Below are 22676 nucleotides of genomic sequence, written 5' to 3' on the forward strand. Positions count from 1 at the left end.
AAAACTTTTAGTTCGGCAAGTCCATATGAAGTAAATTAAATATTATCATTCAGAATATTAAATATGTGGTAAAACGCATACCTACATACATAGGTGACCCCTAGTCAAGACCAGCATTACGCACGGTACTAGGAAATCCCGCACTCATCACCCTATAGGCACAATGTCCTACACGATTACGGTAGACTGGTGTCCTGCATTGCACTCGTTACCCTTCAGGCGTAATACCCTACAGGACCGCGTAGGTCCCGTAGGGCATTGCACTCTTAGGGTAATGAGACACTTGCACGTTTTATCTAGCAAGCAGACCCGGGATAAACAGAGATAGCATTCGATGAAGATGAAGATCCTTAAAAAACCTAATTGGCTAACATTAATAATATAATAATTTTGAAGCATCATCATGAATTGAACACAGTTCGTGACAATGATATTATTCACTTAACAGCAACATGCGCATGGTTCTTGTGTAATACGTAGTATTATAGACAATTTGCAATATTCAGGGGCATGGATTTCTAAACAAAGACTTCTTTGCAAACTTGTTATTAAAAGCAATATCACTAATTGCTCATTACTATGGTATTTCTACATTAAATGACCTTTGAAGATGAGTTTCATTTCTGATTGAATTAAGCTGCCCCTTGCCCACCCATCATCTACTAAGGTGGAGGTTTCGAATTATCATGCGAATTATCAGCGGAAAATCAACAATGTTCGAAAAAAAAAGTTTGCTGAAAATGAGTACCATGTCAAAGGGTCAAAATAGCAATGTACGCCGAAACTCCCTATGTCATTTGCTTGTTTCAATGAGGATTTTTAAATGTGCCCTCCTTTTTGAGAAAGAGTGCTGCTCGTCCTGTTGCGAAAACAGAAAAACCAGAGCTAAATCAATAATTGTAGCAATAATTTTTTTTAATTTGTATAAACTCACAACGGGTCGGTTCATCATATTTCGGAGGACAACTCCTACTTCTGAACTCAGAGATTCACGTGTCCGAAGTCAAGTTGTCGATAATAATCTGCAGATTACTTAATGTTATTGGTGGTTACCTTTCGTCTAAAAACTCCCATAACAAATCAACAGGATTCTTAAGTGAACCTGAAGATTCAACTAGTACAGTTTTACATAATCAATGACTTGGCTTCATCATCTACGTCAGCATGCAGGGAATGTGATTAATTGGCCTTGACTTAGGTGTGTCTTTATCAAACTCACGGGATATATTTCATAGGATTCCACTTAAGGATGTGTTTTTTGGGTAATTTGGTTCCCATCAAACCAACGATGGGCGTTTTAAAATGTAAAACATAATCCTTGATTTCATGAAATTCAAACAGTGAGTTTATCGTCTAACTGCAGTTAGTCGGCGATTCCAATGGTATTTTATCCTGACGGCAACAAAGTTTTAGATGAATATATTCGGGAAATTTCACTGTCCTCGAGTGGGAGTTGGTGGTTTACTCAGGAGTTAAAATCACCATTAGCCAATTGCCTTGCTAATCCTGCAAAATATTAACGACATCTTATCATCTTTAAATAATAATAACACCCACTTCAAGGTAATATTTTTTTTGTGATAATTTAAGTACATTATTTAAATTAACGGCTCGTTTTGCTGCGCCACTGAACCGGCGCCAAACATTGACCCAGCCGCCAACACACAATAGTTACTGCAACATTTTTCGCCCATACAAATCTTCCAACTAATTATGATGTATACTTCATTATTATTATTATTTTTATTATTATTATTATTATTATTATTATTGTTAAATGGAATTTCCCATATTTGTTCATTCGAGTTCCCAGATTGGACCAATCGGAGAAGACTACAGTCCACGCTATGCATATAGCACTCATCTGCACTCTCATTTGCAAGCAACAACATGTTACCTTCTTACCTGCCTGATGCCATCAAACATCAATTATTCCAATCAAAAACTCAATAGCGTCCAGCATAACCCCTAATTAAGTTATTTAACGCGACAATGAATCGTAGTCAAAATCAATTTGTCCATAAGCTCTTTATCTCGCCGGATCTTCTCGTGAGGCATCTCAATCAACCTTCATTTAAACATTCATTTGTTACTCGTTATTAATCGTCTCTATAGTTTCTTAACTCCCGCACTGCTCGGAACTCCAGCGAAGATTATGAAGATTAGTCTTCAGAGCGAGGTTGCCAAATTTTCATTGATGACTTCAGAATTTAATTGTTCTTGAGTGAATAATAAGGACAGCGATGCGAGTAATTGAGTCTGGAACGTGAATGATCGTTGTTGATGAGGGAAGTGTTGAGATGCAAAACGGCGGTAAACATCATTGACCGAGAAAGAGGGATTTTCTGAGGGTAAAAGAAAAGTAAGCCGAATTGGCAATGTGGTACCAAAAGAATGCACATTTGTTAATGGTTTTGTCGGAGGTCTCTCGCATCTCGGTTATTTGCGTTTTAAAAAATGAGCGGCCGATTTATGAAAATAAATCACCTCGGCGGTTCCGAGGCGGTCTATCACTAAAAACCATGAATAATAATGGTAAGCATGGGGACTGTGGTACCACCGAGTTGACTCGGTAGGTCGCCTCTGTGTGATTATTACCGGGTTAATTTGCGGAGTACGTATCATTGATTATCGGCAACATCATCACATACTGCATTCAGATTTACCTTGAATCGAGGAAATTTGAAATTATTATTAATACCTGATGTGCAAGAACCCAATTACTTCTAAAGGAATTAGGAGCAAAAACAGTCTTATCTCTTTTCATCGGATCGTTGGTATTGGCGTTACTAAAACCACTTCGCAATTAGCAGGAGGCTCAAAAATGCGCACTTTAAATTTCCCCTGGTTAATTAACAATTACATTCTACGCAGGTTCGCCTTTCTTATCTTCGTCATCAAGATCAATAGCTGGTTGGCTCGATTTATTTAAAAGATGAGACTTTTTAATTGCGCCCGGTATAGGCTTCGCGGTCGGCAATTCATTTAAGGGCCGGTCTACATATAACTCATCTCGATTAGATCGGAATGCGAAAGAGATCGTACCACATACACGCCCTCTCGGTTAACTAAATTAAACCATGTAAATGAACACTCCGAATTAATTAAATATCGAGCACGGGGTGAAAATTTCGTTTTGCTTCGCAATAAGTTAATGGCAGTTCATCAGGAACGTTTTGCGAACAAACCATAGACCTTGGTTTATTGCTATGGGTGCCGTAGACACCAATCACAATCACTGAGAATGTAACAGTTGAATCACTGAATAATCATTTATCATTGGATTTTTAAACTAAAAGAGCTATTAGCATATGTCTAACAGATGATCCGATTGTTTCAGATGACTGGAAAACGATCGAGAAGCTTTAAATGTGCCGTCCACCACAGAGACCGCGAGGTTTCGTCCGAGAACGATTTTCATTTGCTGCTGGTCGAACCTCCATTATTTCGTAGGTAAGTGGGAAGATCTAATTAATTACCTTCAAAAAATTTACACGTGATGAGAGTTCACGATGCCCAATTTCAAACTTGCTTGACAAATTGGCGAAAGATGACTTGGTTTCATGGGAATTTTATTGGTACTCCACAATTTCCTTCCTCAACTGTAAAATATACTCAATATAAACGAAAACGTTCATGACAGGGCAAGAAATGTTTAAAACCATCTGTTTGCCAATGTGCATCAAAAGTATACATAAAATTCTTCACAATCATCGGATCTCGCTTTGCGGAAGGCGGAGGGCTAAGTTCTACGATTAGTACTTTATAGCTGCTACCAAAACCGGACGCCTTGTATAAATCAAATTAAATCACCCCACACCACTTCACCCCTCATTCCTGGATTCGTTGACCACCATGATTACTCTTCGACCGCAGCACAAATGGCTTCGCGCAATCTAACCCGAAGTCGCTAGACCCTGAGAATCTAGCGATTTCGGTGATAGTGTGAACTCAGGGCATGGACAGTACACAACTCGGCTGTAACAAATGAACAAGAAAATCCCGTCCAAGTTCGTATAAAGCTAATGAATTTGTTTCTTTAGTGAAATCAGACTCGGATATAACTAACACTTATTATTAAATTAAAAAAAAAAAAACACATTTAACTAATAAAAATAAACTTATAAAATGTTTATTTTTTTTTCTGGAGATTTCAATTCGTCTATAACAGTCGGGTGATGCTGCTGTGAGTGAGGGAACTACTAGAGATTTACACGAATGGGCCAAAAATTTGCACATTTCTGATTTTGAGGAAATGAACTCTAATGATAATGACACGATTGATGCACACGTGTAAGTTGCTGAATTTCATAATGATTTTGACACTCTCCAAATAATTCCCAATGATCGATATGCGAACGGTTTTAGTGTGAGGAAGTTGACGGGTGTAACTAAGTTTTAATTTCCACAGTTCAAGAAGCCCTTTCTGCTTTGAAGATCGTAGCATATTATGCACGAGTGATTTATCCATAAAATGAAAACTTTTTAAATGCTACAGATCTTGTGCAAATAAAATAACTGAAGAGATATTGAAGAGCTGCAAGGTGCGAGTCAAATTATAGACGTCTTTTCTATTTAAACTTCGATTTTATTTAAAATGTTGTATTTTTTCTCATTTTAAATGTGTCTATTTACTATAACAAAACATGGTATACTTTCGGTTTTTGATTAAAATAACAATTTTTAATCAACATGCATTTTTCCTCGGTCGCTTATAACAAACAGGCCAAGCCCCTTGAAAGTTCGTTATAGCCGAGTTCCTACTAAACTTACAAAAAAGACACTTCTCTTTCCTCCTTTTACTCAGGTCTCTTCCATCTCTCTCCCGTCTCTCCTCAATTGACCACAAAAATGGCGACTTTATGTTTATGTGATGAACTACCACAATCCACCTTAAAATATCGTTTTCTAAAGATTCCTCAAGTCCTGGTCATAAACCCCTGGACTCTGCTTGATACACTTCATATAGATAACAGGAAAACTGTTCCCATTAAAATAAGTGTTTCTGCAAATGTGGTATTCATAGCGAGGTGTATATTTTCTTTAAACGATTTCATTAAGAAAATGTGGGTCACTCTGTTCCAACACTCCGATAAATCTTATTTTTAGCAAATAAGTTCAACCATTTTCATCAACAATAAATAATTTGACCGTTTATTTTCTTGTGATGTTTTTATCGACTACATTAATCAGATTTCCCGTATTTTCAACTAAAATAGCAGCATAACTTTGTCCGTATTTAAAATAACCCACTGGATGTTTGTATTGTTTTTTTTTCTCATTTTTGTAATACCTTTTTACGTAAAATATAGTCAAGTGCCTCTCATTGGTTTAGATACCGTAACCTAAATTTAGGTTTTCATTTGTTGCAACCTGAACGGATTTAGCTTCATCATGAATGTCGTCTGCTCTATTTTCAGCCAGTCGATATTTTCATTGTCGTTTAGCTTGTTTTTTTATTGTTTCCGTTCTTCGAGCTTCCTGTCAATTTGTCTGCCACCTTCCTCCTAAGGCTAAAACATTGGCGTACCCGAACCGTCACCTTTATTAACGTCTAATAATATAAACATTCACACTGATGGGACTCACGCATTCATGCATTGCATGAGCCTCATCAGTCGTACAACTCTCTTACTCTCGTACTCTTATTTTTGTGCACTTATTCTCAGATTCTCACATAATTCTTAGTCGACGCACTCTTATTCTATTGTGTTCACTCTTAATTCAATTATGATTCTTGTTTCTTTGATTTCTTACACACCCATAATCTTCACAATCGCGTTAGTCGCGATCCTCCTCAATTTTGTAAGTAGTGATTAAGGTACATTCCAACTAGTAGAATAAACCATTGTTTGAGGGTCTTGAGTTTTGCGTGGATTCGAAGAATCTACGTTACAAAACTGGTCAGAAATTTTGTTTGGAGTTAAATTTGGAGAGTCGCTAGTGAAAAGAATTGATGTTTATTTTAAGAAAGAGGGGGATCAGTTCAAAATTTCAAGAACATTTGTGGTGAGCTCAGTGTTTTGGATTTAGTCTTGTTTAGCTTCATTTTGTTTGTCTTTCGGCTAATTTATTAGTTTTCTTTGAAGATGCGGACATAATAAATGAGGTGTTTAAGGATCTATCCACTTCAAACAGCAGTGACGGCGAATTTAATTTTTCATCTCGATCCCTGGAGATTGAGTTGAAACAGAAACTGGCCCCCGTTTAAAGGTTCTTAAGCCTACTTTGTTTTCGTGTTGTATATTTAAGTCACATCGCTGACACTGACGAGCGAACAGAGACGTTTAACGTGCTTTTATCTTTTCAGGATGGTCACCATAGTGGCGGACGAGTTCCTCACGGACGATAGGGATAGAAAGTACTACGCTGACCACTATACATGCTGCCCTCCTCCCCTCTTTATCATCATAATCACGTTAGTCGAAGTAAGTTGTTTTTAATGCATCATAGCAGTTTGCATGAGCCGAAAGTTCTGAAAATTAAATAAATATTAGGCGTAGAACGTAAAAATAAACAAGGCAGAGATATTAAGGAACAGCTGTTCATCAGGGTTCTTAAGGTAAAGTAGGAAGTAATCAATCGCAGGTCCCGTGCTGCATTTAGTTTCTACATTTAGGGAAATACACATATGCTGCCAGTTTTCGGACTGAAACGTTTGCTAATGACTTTTATCGCACGTATACGTTACGTAGTTTTAACAACGTGTGTGTCACGTCCGTGGCATTATTGCCTCATTATTCCACAACCGTTGCAAAGGAAGAAAGATCAGTAGAATTTACGTTAATCACCAATACTACGCGAAAATGCACTTTGTTCCCTGTTTCTGGGCACGTGCTCAATGTTTCTACATTCAAGACATTTGCCAGTAAACATTTTACCCCAAATTTGGATTCTTTCGCCTTAATCGACTCCGGCATATGGCCAAAACAGGCCCAAAATGTGTCTAATTAATGTGGTCTACGGCAGTTGGAGGTGTCTGTGGTACACCATGACATTTGGTTTTCGGGGTGGGTCCCCGATATTAAAATTTAATTTGCATCTTGTGGTTTGGCTTGCAAATGTTCAGTTTAGAATTATTGGCCAGTATTACAAAATTAGTGGAAAGGGAATGTCCCTACTCATGGACAGACAGCTCCAGGCGACTAAGGACCAGTTGTTCAATGTCCAATTAGAAAGCGACAGCTGCAAGTTAACAATTAAGTGACAGATGAAATATTTTTTAAACTGATGTTAAAACTGAACCAACAGTCTTCACATTATAGTTTCAGCAGGAGTGTGAAGAACTGGGCCTACATCGTGATGGGTTGTTTTCGGTTCAAAGCCAACGTCACAGCAATTGACACACAGGGTGATTCATTAATAATTGGACAACCAAAAGTTGATATTTTCGAATATATGGGGTCTCCGAAAAAGTCACGTCATCAATTCTGAGGGTTATAGGGAAGGTTAAAATAATGCTGATACTTCATGTAAAAATGATTAAAAAAAAGTATTTTTGCTATAACTTTTAAACAATTATCATAGTTGGGCGGTTTCAATAACTCATAGCCGTGCTTATTTTCATATGTAAAAAGATGTTTCATATGTCTTCCTTATACTGGGAAAGTTCCAATTTCGCATTTAAATTCATTAACTTCTTAGTGAGTTAAAAAAAATCTGTGGTTTTTTTGTGCAGCTTGATATTTTCATAATTTTTCTACACAAAAGGTATATCTTACTTGCTAAGGCATCCCTTTTCAACAACCCCCAGAATTTATGCTTTGAGTTTTCCGAACACCCTGTATATGTGTTAAAAGTAAAAATTAATTTTAATTGACTTTTTGTCGTCATTTTGAAAATATGTACTTAAAAAAGTTATATTTTTTTAAGTGACGAATAAAATATACTTTGCAATTCCGGGTTGCTAATGGATTATTATAAACTATCAAACTTAAACATAGTGTTTGCCTCTGAAAATGGATCGAGATATCTAAATGGAACAGGAATACATAATTAATGGAATGGCCCTTTCAGATTTAAAATCAAGTTTGATATACTTACACGATAAAAGGTTATTAACATTTCTGTAAAATTGACCGTGACTCCGTCTGCTAGCTAAGAAACCACAATACGTATCTTATTCATCACTCAAAAAAAAAACATAACTTCAGAAATTTTCAATACCACGTATATCCGAAACTATTAGCTTTCAGGTGAGCCCTGTTTTTTCTAATCATCACCATTTGACGGATAATACCTCCAGGTCTCAGTTGTCCTATTGCTGATGAATCACCCTGTATAACAATATAAGCAAACTAGAATTATAGCAAATTAACGATTCAGGTCTGTTACTGCAATTAACATTCATTGAACGATATTAATTAGTATAGGAGCTAATTGAATTACGTAATTACTTGAAATATGGTGCTTGCGTAGTCGGGGGGTCCGGTGGTCATAGCAGTAGGTATGAGACCCAAGGTTTGGAGAAGCAAAAACGTTGAATATTGATATAAAACAGTATCAAGATCATTGTATAATGTCTATATACATATATATTCGTTTAAAATTAATGTTGGTTCCAACTGGACGGGGCAGAATCCCATTACAACCAGGAAGTAACAAGTGACTTTTTAAAATGCTTGACCATCGTTGGTTTAGGCGTTTGTCTTCGTGAGATTGGCCTCTTAGATCTCCGGATTCTACTTCACTTGATTTTTATTTTTCGGCTAAATTAAAGGAACAAATGTATATCAGACCAGTAAACCGTTCAGGTGGTCCAGTAAATGAAAGCCTACTATATAAAAAACTCACAAGTCTCGGGGCCGCGAAGTTCCTCTCTCGACAGAAAAGAAGCACTTTCCACCTGGATATGTAATAATGTAATTTTCTATCTCTATATGTCACCTGACTTCCGAGCCGATTAAGTTAGAGTCAAATGACGTTACTTAACGCTTGAAACGTATAATTCGGAACAGGTGTCAGATATCGAAAACTGCTGCAATACAGCAGGCGTCCCTTATTATCCAGACACCGGGTGTAGTGAAAGTGTTGCAATAAAAAATCAGAATTAAGTATTAATTCGCGAATCGAATCGATTAGCAAAAAATACGTATAGAACAAGAATTCAGGGCAGCTGCAAGCTGCTACACCACTGTGCGCCTATGAGGCTCCTCTTACGATCGATAGTTCAATATTCGTCGTGACAAATTATTCAGGGTATCGTTGGATCATCCTAGAATGCGAAATTAGATTGTTAGCATTTTATATTGTCGGGGTCTTCCTGTATCTGGTCATAAAATATTATGGAAATCACAAATTTCGTTTTCGTTCGGAAACTTAGAATTAATGTAAAGACGACCATCAATACCAGGGTCGCCAAATTCAACGCTGAGATTTGTCCAAATTCAATTCAATCAGGATGTGGACTTTTGAGACAAATTCACGCATGGGGCCATCCAAGTCAGTTCAGGTCCTTAAATACTGCAGAACTGGTGGAACTTCTTCGCCGAAATTGCCACGTGACTAGGCTGCCCCCTAAGTATTAGACGCACTATTGGACCATTCCTAACGTGTTTCTAACTACTTTCCAAAGTGTCTCGCCTTGAGAGCTGTAAATTGAGCTTCAAGTTTCACCTCATTTAATAAAATAGGTATAATTTCCTTTGTTCTGAGAAAACATCCTCCAGTGTCGTTGCACCCCGGGTAGCGGTAAAACTCGTCCTAATTTCGGGTGGCAATGAACATCTCTTTGTTCTTTTCTGATGTGCTATTCCAGGATTGCGTATCAAATTAATTTCAATCCAAGTAACTGTTACCTTGGCCAGTTTGCAGTTTGCGGAACGGACCTCTTATGTTGCTTAATTGGTAATATTTCGATACATTTACCAAACCCGCAATTTTATAGCAGATTAAGCTTGATTGAGGGGTTTCGGGAGGTTAAAAACAAAATCTCGATGACAAAGCGAATCTTTTCAATATTTAGGAAACAAAGCGCAGGCCGCCGTACAAACAGCAGCTGGAGCCACCGGATAATCGCATCGTTGCCGTTACAGATATTCCTTTAAGATATTTCAGATATTTCATAAAATTTTCAGTTATCTTATTAAATTATAAGTACTTTAAGTGTTAAGCTCACGATAATTTATAAAATTCAATTAAATCAAGAGCATCAAAGCAACACCGGTCGACTTCCTCCTTAGTTAAGTCATTAATTTTTATTTAATTACCAAAATTTACAATCCAGTGGGCGACATTTTCTTAAATAATTTTACTCACATTCATGTTGGTTTTTTGTGTGACTATGAGAGCGGTTACTTCAGGGCGTTCGTCCAATAAACGTGACAACATTGCCTAAGGCGGTTTGACTACTGTTGTTATTTATCTCCGGTCCTCCCCTATTTCGCATTAAATTAGGGCCAATGTGTCGAAAAATGAAGTCCATTTATTTTCGGTATGAGAAAAGCGGAACGACCGGCTCGAGTTAACGACCCCTCGAGGACGTCTTTTGACCAATGTTGGGGTTTGATGTCTGGATTATACAGGGTGTTCTATGTCGAGAACAAGATACCGTAGTGGGCGTCATACAGCTCGTTTCCAACGATAAAAGTTATATAAGTGAACGCCCGATTTTCAACGGTTTAAGGAGCGTTTTGTTTTTGTTTCATTCTTGATTTTTAATGACATTGTTGCATGTCTACGAAAATTGCGACTCTCCAATCCCACATGGCAAAAATTCATATACACCATGTGCAAGAGAATGAAATTTATTGTCAGACAGCACTTACGCTGCGCTTGATACTGCCTGACAACTAAATTACAAGTGTTTCAAATCATGAATATCTGTTTCTTATAGTTTGTTGCTCCTGATTTTCTTGGAAGTAAGTTAGTAAGTTTCATGTCAACCATTCCGCAAAATACAGGAAGAATATTTCCGCAGTACGGCTTAGAGCTGATAGGTCGAGAATACACTTCAGCTTTTAAGTACCCTCAAATGTAAATATTCAAAGGTGTTACGTCTGGCCTGCACGGAGGTCATTTTACGACGTCCAATAGATCTCAAGTCCAAGCGACTGTCGTGACTCGAATGGTGCGAGTTGCGTGACTTAAAAATTCATGCATGCGTAAATGTCGCTTCATCCGTCGCTTTGACCTGCTTTTCAAATTGCGTGTCTTCTGCGCACATCTTTAAGTACCCCTGAGAGAAATTGACGCAAACTTCCTTTTCGCCTTCTTATAAATCGCCTATTTTATATTCATGGAAGAGGTGTTAATCATCTGACCGAAGTGCACCATTTACATGAGGCATGCCAACTCTTCTTGCTATTACACGTGTGATATTTACAGGACCTTGTTCGAAGACGGCACTTAAGCTTTCATTCTGCTTATCAAAAAATTGAAGTTAAATTAATAGAAGATATTATTATTACATAAACTGATCGAAAAATCCCCATTCTTCTCACTATACATACACAACGTAATATGATTCGACAATACACAAACTGCGGCACGTGCAATCTTTTGTGGATTTTCTTGCATGGATTGATTAGTTTTGAGGTATTTTCGTTATAAATTTTTCCTGGAATTGATAAGTTGAGAATACACGTAAGTTTTTAAGTAATTTCAAACATGAAAATCTGGAGGAGTTGGATCTGGGCTGCTCGGAGCCCATGCCATAGTGCGATAAATGCCAAGTCCCTTTGATACCCTATGTGCGTTGTTTGTAGGAGCTTCCAAAATTCTGATCACATTTTCTTCAAGATTCCCACTGTTAATAAGTGAGAGTGGCCACTCTCTCTCAATGTGAGATGAAATCTGACAAACTGTCTGTTATTGGGAATTCGCCGACATGAAGTGGAATTGGGAAGTTGCACTTAGGAAACATGTAACGACGTTATTAAAAATCGAGAAGAAAGTAATAAAATGAATATTCTTTAAACCGTTGAAAATCGAACTCTTATTTATATGACTTTTTTGTTGGAAATGAGCAATAAAATCGTATCTTAAAGTATTTTCCTCTCGCCATAGAACATCCTGTAGAATTAAGTCAAAAGTTGTAAAAAACAATGATTAACAAAATTTTTTTCCCTTATTATAATTATTAACATTAGCTTATGATGGTCAATTGCAAGAGCGATAATTACTGCTTCTTTCTTCATCCGTATTAGCTGAGTTATATATTTTTAAAATATAAAATAAGTACCTGGCAGTAAAACTTGATCCCGCTAGGCTTTTTTTGATTTTATGAACAGTGCTAATTTGATTAGATTCCGTTTTATTTGTTCTCTAGTTTGTCCTTTCCGTTGGATAGTTAACCGCGACATTATATAATACCTGTGATAAAATCGCACTGCCTGAGAAGTACATGTGTGATATTCTTTTTACTTAAAAGTACCAAATTAAAAGACCATTAAATTACAATTTCTCACGAAAACTAGGTACCTTGACCAAAGTGAAACGTGTGACGTAAGAACCCGAGTTTTTGGGTATTAACATAACTGCAGAACATGCATGAGAAAATAAACAGGTTCATACACAAATAAATGTTTTAATTAAATTTAAACTATTTTATATTAGTTGGTAACTAGAATGGATCTGCTTGTTCTGGTGCGTGCAAGCATTGAAAATATTAATATTTAGAGTTGAGTCAAGGGATTTCTTCCAAGTCTGGATCAAATGAATAAAATAGATGAACGGGGGTTAAAACCTTGTTCACAGGGACATCAACAGAAGAAAATTAGGAAGAGATATACGTGGGAATGGACTAGATACAGATGATAGTATCATCATCAAAATCAATAATTTTGACATTACACCTCTTCCTCACCCGCCAAATCCTCCAGATTTAACTCCCTTAGATTATTTTCTATTTCCAAATTTGAAAAATTCGTTCGGTGGAAAGAGATTTGCTAATAATGGAGAGGTAGAGTCCAAGGAAAAGCGTGTGTGAATCTCAAAGGAAACTATGTGAAGAAATAATGTAATATTTTCCAATTTATTTTTCTTTAATTGTTAGGTCGGGCCCTTCTGGGATTATCTTCGTATTCACTTTATGTACATACTTTCTTTAATCTTATATCATGTTTCCCTCTGTAAATTTGATCTAAATTTCTAAAATTTTAACGAAAGCTATGGGAAACATACAACAATTGCATTATTGTGCATAAACGTGTAATCGGGAACCGTTACAACAATATTAAAATATTAATTAAAGGAAGAAATGCACAATATGCGGCGTGCATTCGCACACACCCACATCATTACAACGTGCAGTCTGGTTTTAAATGATGTGAACTTTCTTGATTGTGAATTCATCTCGCCCTAGCAGAAAACAATAAATTATTATGCTTCTGTGGGAAATATGTACGCATAATTTGCTATAATGAACTAGGAAAGCATTTTCTCATCGAATTTTTAAGTGATTATTCTACATGTTACAACTAAAAAGTATAGTTGAGTTTTAGGTAAAATCTAACGTTTTTTTGTTGTTTCAGTTAGGATTTTTCATTTACTACTCTGTGAGCACCGGCGAAGTAAATCCAGCAGGACCAGTACCCACGGCATCAATATTCATCTATCGACCAGATAAAAGGATAGAAATATGGCGGTTCCTATTTTACATGCTCCTTCATGCAGGGTGAGTAATCATTATTAACTTTAATTTGCAGGAACTTGTTTACTACTTATTTAAACTTTCGTGTCTAAACTGAATTAGAACTCAAGCAGGATGTCTCCAATATTAAGCATTGTTTAAGGTTAAAACAGCGTAAAGTGTTAAGGCAATTAGTTTATTAAGAAAAACTGTCCAAAATTGCTTCTTAACCTTTATTATTATTATTATTATTATTGTCCTTCTTTGAACAAGTGGTTCTTCCCCCCATGCATCAGAACTGTAAAAACGAAGCACACACAAATAAAACCGAAATGTACTTTTACGGTGCAAGAACAAATATTTTAACATTAAATATTGCTTCTGGGGCGCTATAAGGTATTGTTATTTTTTTAACACAAGATCTAATATTAATAAATTTTAAATTGTTTTCCAAGCAAACAGCTCTTTTTTTTTTAATTTTCCGACGAAGATTTTTCGAAAGATTTTGTTTAGTGTGTTAATAGAGCGGTTTGTTGATTAGAGCAACAAGATAAAGGCTGCGGACTACACAAGTATATCAGTTGCAATGGAACTATATGAAACCCCAAATTCGCACCTTGAATATCATTAAATATATTCTAAAATAATCCTGATCTTATATATTCATAATACTTTTGCTTCTTTTAGATGGCTGCACCTTGGCTTCAACTTAGTAGTCCAATTGCTCGTGGGGCTGCCTCTAGAAATGGTTCATGGGTCCAGTAGAGTAGCCTTGATCTACGTAGCTGGAGTCATTGCCGGATCATTGGGAACATCAGTGTTCGACACGGATGTTTATTTAGTAGGAGCCAGTGGAGGAGTTTATGCACTACTTGCAGCGCATTTAGCCAACGTCCTTTTGAATTATAACAATATGCAGTGCGGAATTTTGAGGCTATTTGGAATTTTTGCCATAGGTACGTTTGACATTTTGAAAAAGATCAGAAAAATATTATCAGAATGGAAAAACGTCCCAGTTCAAACGCGGTTTTAACAAAAAAGTATAAAGCTTAAATAAGAATTACACACTTAATTCCCCAGAATACGATTTCCTCCATTAAACAATTTTTCTCTTCCTTTCAGCTTCGTGCGATGTAGGTTATGCAATCTACTCCAGATACGCGGAAGAGGTAATGGGGCCCCCAGTATCATACGTAGCACATTTAACCGGAGCGCTCGCCGGACTTACCATTGGCCTGTTGGTCCTGAAAAATTTCGAGCAAAAGCTTCACGAACAACTTTTGTGGTGGATAGCTTTAGGAGTGTACGCAGCCTGCACGATTTTCGCCGTTTTGTTCAATTTGGTGAATCCCACCGTAGAGCAAATAGAAAACTTGGGAGATGGGGTGAATAGTCAATACGTTTACAGTCGCTTTGGCGTGTAAACCCAGTCTGGTTTTTGATAATTTATCAATTACTTCAGTCTTTTGTACATAATTAAGTTTTGTACTGATTTTTTTAAGAGACTTAAGTTTAAGTCACGATGCAGTATAAGTAACTTCGTAGCGTTCTTGTTTAAATGTTGTCGGTTTGATTTATACCTCTACCGAAAGATTTTACATGTTGAAATATTGTAAAATCTTTCAGGCTCAATGTTTCCCATTGTGCAAAAGGGGAAGACCCCTTAATATTATGTATATAGAATTGTGTACATATGTTGGATTTTATTTATTTCTAATGTAATAGTTGTTTATACCAAAGACTGAAAGAGTAAATTACTTGATTTACTTGAAGGTTATTATAAATCACTCATCAAGGCCTCACCGAGGATTTCTGAACGTCGTTCCAAATTTTCTAATTGATAATTTCATCTCTTTCGAACACGCAGGGTGTTACGTGATGATGTTATAAATTTTGAGGGTAAATAACAATATAGTATTAAAACTTCTAAGAATTAAATTCCTCAACATAAACCAAGTACCAAGTTCCAGCAAAAGTTTTTGTTTATAGTTAATTAATTAATAAAAATGTAAAATTGACACCCTGTATTATGAAAACGATTGATTTGGTGATATAACAGGCTACGAACAATTTGCTATTGAGATGTTTTTCATCATTTATGGGGAGAAATTGTCTACCTTCAACGTTTATAGCATAATCACAAGATTAACACTCTGTCTGTTAAGCTACAAATAGGCTTCACGATGATTTTTTTTTCCTTAAATATTTCCTAAAATTATTTTCAAGAATACCTCTGAAGTTCCTATTTTCGGTTATTTGTCATTTTGACCACTTTTCAAGGTCAGTTTCAGTACACCTACCACCTATCGAGTTCCGCGAAAATAATTTCATTATTATGTATAATCAAAATTATTTGTGAAATTAAGTTTTTGTCCAGAAATATTTTCCATGGCTGTTTGTTTCATTAGAAAATCGGTTGATTTTCATATTTCGTTTATAAGAAAAGTTAGAAGTCTGTTAAAGTAGTACGTTTTTCTTAAGTTAACTTATTTCTAAGTTACTTATTTTTTAAGTTTCGTGTCTCGAATCTTTGCTTACGATTTAAGTTATTTTTTAATGTGTATAAACGTAAAAGTGGGCAAAGCGTTTTGTTTCTGAGTGATATTAATGAACTAGTCATGCCACTAGATATTTAAGTAATATAAAGCCTACCAAAGATTGAACTAGTTAAATTATTAAAATAATTATACACAGATACAAAGCAAAATGCCTTTAAAACAGTAGACAATAGGCAAAAGGAAAATACAGCAAATCGGTTAATACCTTTGTAAAATTTATAAAATCTAAAAAAGTTAAATTTTCATAACATTTTTATGAGGTTTTTCTTCAATTCAAGCTGTCGAAATCTTATCGATTTGCTGTAATAACGTGCATTTAAGGCTCAGTGTTCACGATGATATATCACAAAGAAAATGTATTTTTTTACACTCAGGTAGAATGGCTTCACGCGTTTAATGTTTAGAGTTTTTAATTAGAAAAAAATATTTTGTATCTATCGTCTTCGAAAGAACTTTTTCAATGAGACTGTCGAGACGAAAAATAAATAATTTGCTGCAAATTATGAATGAGTTTTCTTTATTTGGATTGGTTTAGCTATTTGGACTGTCTATAGTTAATTCACATAGCTCGATAATAAGATGATCCACGTAGTTCGCTCAATAGATCATTTTGGAGCTTTCCGCAATAGATTTACATCTAACCTATTTGATCGATGGCAATTCATTATACATAGAGATTTTCCTTTAATTTCGATTTTAAAAACTGAAAGATTTTACTTTCACGCAATGCTACATGAGCTGATGTCAAACCTGCAATGCATTCAATAATTATTCAGACATAAGAAATATTTTTATACCAGTACTAGATTTAAGTCTATGTGACTCGTCAAAGTATTGATAACATTAATTGGCAGCTACATACGTGGTGTCATGTTTTCTTCTTTGAACCCGATTGCCACAAATCTGGCTAATAGGCCTATGTAGTTTGGAAAGAACGCCTAATTTTAGTCATTTCGATCAATAAATAAAAACACTTATATTTTAACAGTAATAAATTTGCTACTAACAACAACAAATCATTAAAAATAACCTTTGAACAATGAAACTAATATATTAACCCACAGCGGAACTTTTCGCTTGGTATCTGCTGGTAATCCCCACTCGTACAATTGTTGACATTCTTCATGAAGTTGTTTTCTGAACTGCTGGTTTTCGGTAACTATCACTAACTGAGTTTCTAAATCTTTGGTAACAGACCTATCTCCGAAATTTGGCGACCCGATCATAGTCATGCAGGGATAGTCATTGTTCGGTGCGTAATACCTGGAATTTAATTTAATCATTACATAGTGTTATGTGTGTACTAGTCACTCTCTACACAGCGATAATAAACAATTGTACTAATTAAAGTTTACGGTACTCCGCATAACCTGAGTATTCAATTAGAGAAACATGTTTTATATGAATCTCATAATATACTGGGTCACCTCTTGTTTAATTTTTTTTTCACGTAAATTGTTACATATTAATAAAATAAATAAATAATGCATTTAACATTGACAGATTTTATTAAAAACCTCATTATATTCAACTCATCAATGATTAACGTAGAAAATTGGATTCGCCATCTTTTCAAGAAACATTGTTTGTCGTAAGTTAAAGTACATTTTTCATAAATTATGCGACAATATACACTAAACGATATGATTTTAGTAATCTCATTGTTATATCCCGAAATGAAGCTGAAGAAGCCGTACTTACAAATTTCAGATAAAAATTGTATTATGATGAATTGATTTGTTTATTCACCAATATAAACAGTTTGAAAGATAAAAATGAATATCTATTATTGATTTACATCTACGGAGTACTAGTTGACAATCCACACACAATTCATACAATACTACCCTATACTTACATCAATGTGTTAATTTAAAACTATTAGTGTAGGTAGAAAGTTATAAAAGAAATAACACTCTTACCATAAACCTTTTCCATGGTATGTCCACCCTTCTCGCAAATATTCTATTAGCTTAATTCTATAATGTTGTCCATTCTTAGTACATATTTGCCTAAACTTCTCAGCAATTAAAGAATATGCAAAAGGAATGCCACTTGATAGACCTTTGGACCCCAAAAAGCCATTTGCTTTTGGGTGCGCTATTAATATCTCACAATTTGCATCACACTCTTGGATTAAAGTGGTCATATATTGGGTGGTCAAATTGAAATAACCTGTTGCTATTTTCAATTTACTGTTTTGTGGTGCTTCTGCAAAAATTTTGTCTGTTATGAAGGAATCCTGTTCTACTCCAAGTTGTCCCATTTGGAATGTTGGAAATATGAATGTATCTAAAAATTCAGAATTAAACAAATTAAAATGTATAAAATAATGCTTACAGTCTAACCACAATTCTGGACAAGATGTACATTTTGTTCAGCAATATAATGATTCAAATGTTGTTCCACAGCATCACAAGCCTTTTCCACAAACAATTCCTTGCTCCCTTCATAAGGGGAACATTTCCAATCACTAGCAAAAGTTACTCTATTATCTTTGTCCATTTTCAAACTAAAGCTTTGCACTTTGTTAACCAAACCATAGTAAAAATCAGTTAACTTTTTGTCTTTAATTACAAAATACCTATCTTGTCGATTAGTAAAATAGTCATTTGATAAATTTGCTCCACTAATAATAAGTGTGTCATCAAAAATATACAATTTCATATGCTGCAGTCCTATAAGCTCATTATACCTATGGGGCATGTATTTTTTTAATATTCCTCTCAAGACTGGTGTGTGATAGAGAGAAACTGTACAATTTTTGTCATTTTGTTGTAAAAGAGGTTGCAAAACAGTTCTAGAATTTTCAGTATCCCTACTTCCCCTAGTATAATCAAGCAAAACATTTATAATTAAGTTTTGTTTCTGAAACTGCTCATTTGCCATTAATGCATTGACTATCCTTTTTTCTAACTCACCCGTCCCTAGATATAAACTAACAAGCATAATTCGGTGAGAGGCTTCTTTGCAATATTGTAAGACAGTATTGTAAAATTGAGTTGGTTCTGTAATGATTTTAATGTGATTTGAGGAAATTGGAAAGCATGGTGATATGTTGGTAAGCCAGCCAAAATGTGTCGTCTCCGGTTTAGAAAATGGGTATGGACAAATTGCAGCTTCTGGGGGACTCTGAAGAGCTGTTTCAAAAACACTGCTAACTAGCCTTCTAATCATATTTGGTTGTTGCAAAGCTGTTTAATATTAATTCACCGATAATGCTACTCTGAAATATAAAATGAAAAGATCTATAACACACTACAATAAGACCTAAATTAAGAATTATATCAACTTTTTACACGACTTGCCTAGTGCCAAGAGATATTCTGTTTTCTATCTTTGTTGACATTATTTGCTGTCATTTTAATTCCACTCTTAATAATTTTATTACCCGAATACGCTATAAACATCACCATTATCCCCAAATTTATTACCATAAATTATATTTTTTTTTAAATTAAAATTTTAGCAAATATATATAATTTTAAATTGAATTTGAAATGTCAACAACATTGATGACGTTTGATTTATTGAAGTTCACACCCATAAAATGTCAGTGTCAATTTGAAAGAGGTACTTCAAGGTGGCTCTCTACTCCAGTATAATCTTCAATTACCTTACAAAGAAAACTTTTCCATTTTCTATCAAAAAGATTTCATACATCCTACAAAATAGGAACTGAAGGCCCTAAGCAAGAATGAAATACTTTGTCACACGGATTAGTTAATACGTTTTATTGACCAAACATTTTACCTCAACACACCTTATTTTTTTTCATAGAATCGCTCCCCAAGATAGGCAACCAAAAATACGTCACTGGTCAAATGTTTTGATGTTTTTATTTTAAAAAAATATTTATATTTATAATTAATTTAATTCTGAATTTGTACATTTATTAATCATTTTCATTTTTGGACTTGACTATAGGGAGGTTGTTGTATAAAGGTGAGTTACTGTTCACCAATCACTATTCAATTTTCCAGGTTAAGTAGATATTAATTATCAAAGTTGAATCTTTAATTTTTTTTTTATATATTTGAGTGTACAATAACATTTTACAAATTTAAAAATCGCTCAAATGCTGAAGTTTTATGATGTTTAGTCTGTTGACTTACTTGCTACCTAATCAAATAGTCCAAGGGCTTACTGGTGCTTACTGCAAATGTAAGTATTACTATACTTATAAGATTGTATCTTTTTCAATTGAGAATATTGTTGTTGGTATCCATACAAATTATTTAATTATCTTTGATATTTTACAAAAGAGCACAAAGTTATCAATCTTTAAATTTGAGAAGACCGAGAAAAGGTTTTCTCTAAATATTTCTCTATTTTTGAGGAGCAAAACTAGATAAACTTATAGATCCAATTTTGTATTAATTCGGTTTTAATTTGAAAAAATTGATCTATATATTGTTGGCTCAAATAATAAAATGGGCCAAAATTGGTCAAAGAGAAGCAATATTGGTCACCAGCTCAATATAAAAAAAAAGTATTGTTACTAATTCTGTTATTCTTTCAAAGCTTCTTATCTCGATGTTCTCACAAGCTTAGAATTCCTAAGATTTTACTTTTTTACTTAAATGAATTTCTGAATATTTGTATATTTTTCTCTTAATTTACCAAGTTATTCTGTTACTAAAGAAACAGTATTTCTAATCAGTTACAGCATTAAAGAATGTAGGTTACCGAGGCACTCACAGTTCTCCTATTCACATTTCCCTCCCAGCTATGAAGGTGACAGTACTTCCTGCCTTGTCTGATAATTACATGTATTTGGTAAGCATTTAATGAATTTTTATTCAATTTATACCAAGTTTGTTAAGATAGAGAAACTTGTTTATTTAAGAAGATAATTATTGCTCTTAACAGATAGATAAGGGTGGATGTATAATAGTGTATATTCCATTTTTAGTAATAACATAGCACTTAATTTAAGATCCCCTATATGTTACATTTAGATAAGTGATGAGATTACTAAAGAAGCCGCCATTGTCGATCCTGTGGCCCCCGATACGGTCTGGGAAACTGTGAAAAACGAAGGCGTCAATTTGACCAAGGTCTTAACAACGCATCATCACTGGTGAGCTATTTGAATTTGGGTGGAATATTTAATACTATGACAAAAACACTCTTATATACATATAACTATTATATAAATATTTTAAATTCCTGCAAACTTATTTTGTAGTGTTAAACAGTTATGATCTAAATTTTCAGGGATCATGCTGGGGGCAATGAAGAACTTGTCAAAAAATCTCCCAATAAGCTCGAAGTATATGGTGGAGATAAAAGAATTGGTGCTCTCACCAATCATGTAAAAGATGGTGACAAGTTTAAGATTGGAGATATCAATGTTGAATGTCTCTTTACTCCTTGCCACACTACTGGACACATATGCTATTATCTGACAGATCAAAAGGGACAATCTGCCGTTTTTACTGGTAAATTTTTAATCTATTCTTAGCACCTGTTTATTTTGATTACTAATATACACTATGGAAAAAATCTCACTCACACGCATGTTCGTATACCGAAATTAATTTTTTAAAGGTGATACCCTTTTTATCGCTGGTTGTGGGAGATTCTTTGAAGGGAACGCTCAACAGATGTACACGGCATTGGTCGAAAAACTTTCAAATCTCCCTGATGACACTTTAGTATTTTGCGGTCACGAATATACCCAACAAAACTTAAAATTTGCTAGACATGTAGAGAAAGAAAACAAGGATATTTTAAAGGCTATTGCTGACGCGGAGGAGAAGAGAAGCCAAGGATTGCCAACAGTAAGTGTTTTAGCTTATAGACACAGTTTTAGTTTGATAAGCCCGATTATAGACATCGTAAATCCTAATATACATTTTAAATTTGAACTAAATATCTCAAAATCTGTAATGGTTATGTGAAAAAAACAAATAATTTTTGCTGCCGTTTATCTTGTTAATGAAGTGCTTGCCAACCTCAATAGTAACAACATTAATTTTTTTTGTATTATTTTGAACAGTATATACCTAGTTAGTTATAATAGAATTTTCACTTTAAGGTGCCGTCAACAATATCTCGAGAGAAGAAAATAAATCCTTTCATGCGTGTTATGATGGAGACTGTACAGGGGCATGCCAATTGTGGAGATGCCGTGTCTACTATGCAAACTATTCGAAAAGAAAAAGATTCATTTAAAGCATAATTTATGGGGGGCATGATTTGTTACTTGATTTTATTAAATTTGCTTGTTTATCTTTAACGTTTAAAACGACTTTTCTTGTGGTAAGATGAATATTATCACAGTGCGGGTGTTAACAACTTCTCTACTGATATGCACGATTTGAATTAGAAATTTCCCACAGTCCTTTACTTTTCCATTGTAGTGTATGGAGGAATAAGAGGAAATATCCAACACATCGTGATATTTTATGAAACCTTGTTATTTCTAATATTCAACTGTTTTAGAGATTCCATGCAAGACAGCATTTTGCACGGTGTCCAAAAGCATCTTTTTAAGAATGCACAAGTATGAAAATACAAAAAACGAATGCAATTTTTAAAGA

General features: G+C 34.8%; 3 protein-coding genes across 7 annotated transcripts in view; 2 read left to right on the forward strand and 1 right to left on the reverse strand.

Moving 5' to 3' along the window:
- The window catches only part of LOC136347168 (protein rhomboid-like), a 91419-nt gene extending 74788 nt beyond the window's left edge, over positions 1-16631 (forward strand). For both annotated transcript variants that reach the window (XM_066296922.1, XM_066296923.1), the window contains exons 6-10: positions 3341-3453; positions 6311-6428; positions 13473-13615; positions 14258-14526; positions 14693-16631. In XM_066296922.1, the coding sequence (XP_066153019.1) occupies positions 3341-3453; positions 6311-6428; positions 13473-13615; positions 14258-14526; positions 14693-14994 (945 nt within the window). In that variant the 3' untranslated portion in view covers positions 14995-16631. The remainder of the gene's footprint in view (positions 1-3340; positions 3454-6310; positions 6429-13472; positions 13616-14257; positions 14527-14692) is intronic.
- On the reverse strand, positions 16629-19835 carry PGS1 (Phosphatidylglycerophosphate synthase 1). 3 transcript variants are annotated; one of them, XM_066296913.1, is made up of 4 exons: positions 19745-19835; positions 18477-19354; positions 18051-18420; positions 16629-17391 (listed from the first exon to the last, which is right to left on the reverse strand). In XM_066296913.1, the coding sequence occupies exons 2-4, from the start codon at positions 19303-19305 to the stop codon at positions 17148-17150; spliced, it is 1443 nt and encodes a 480-aa protein (XP_066153010.1). In that variant the 5' UTR covers positions 19306-19354; positions 19745-19835; the 3' UTR covers positions 16629-17147. The 3 variants fall into 3 exon arrangements, with proteins under 3 accessions (XP_066153010.1, XP_066153011.1, XP_066153009.1); XM_066296914.1 differs by lacking the exon at positions 19745-19835 and adding an exon at positions 19437-19655 and having other exon boundaries at positions 18477-19349; XM_066296912.1 differs by lacking the exon at positions 19745-19835 and adding an exon at positions 19437-19655.
- Positions 19760-22381, forward strand: tzn (tenzing norgay). 2 transcript variants are annotated; one of them, XM_066296926.1, is made up of 6 exons: positions 19760-20073; positions 20792-20907; positions 21090-21211; positions 21349-21572; positions 21682-21914; positions 22172-22381. In XM_066296926.1, exons 2-6 carry the CDS (start codon positions 20860-20862, stop codon positions 22313-22315), a joined length of 771 nt encoding a protein of 256 aa, XP_066153023.1. In that variant the 5' UTR covers positions 19760-20073; positions 20792-20859; the 3' UTR covers positions 22316-22381. The 2 variants fall into 2 exon arrangements, with proteins under 2 accessions (XP_066153023.1, XP_066153022.1); XM_066296925.1 differs by lacking the exon at positions 19760-20073 and adding an exon at positions 20086-20292.
- Positions 22382-22676: the final 295 nt, after the last annotated feature.

This window comes from Euwallacea fornicatus, chromosome 27 (assembly GCF_040115645.1).
Source record: "Euwallacea fornicatus isolate EFF26 chromosome 27, ASM4011564v1, whole genome shotgun sequence".
NCBI lineage: Eukaryota > Metazoa > Arthropoda > Insecta > Coleoptera > Curculionidae > Euwallacea > Euwallacea fornicatus.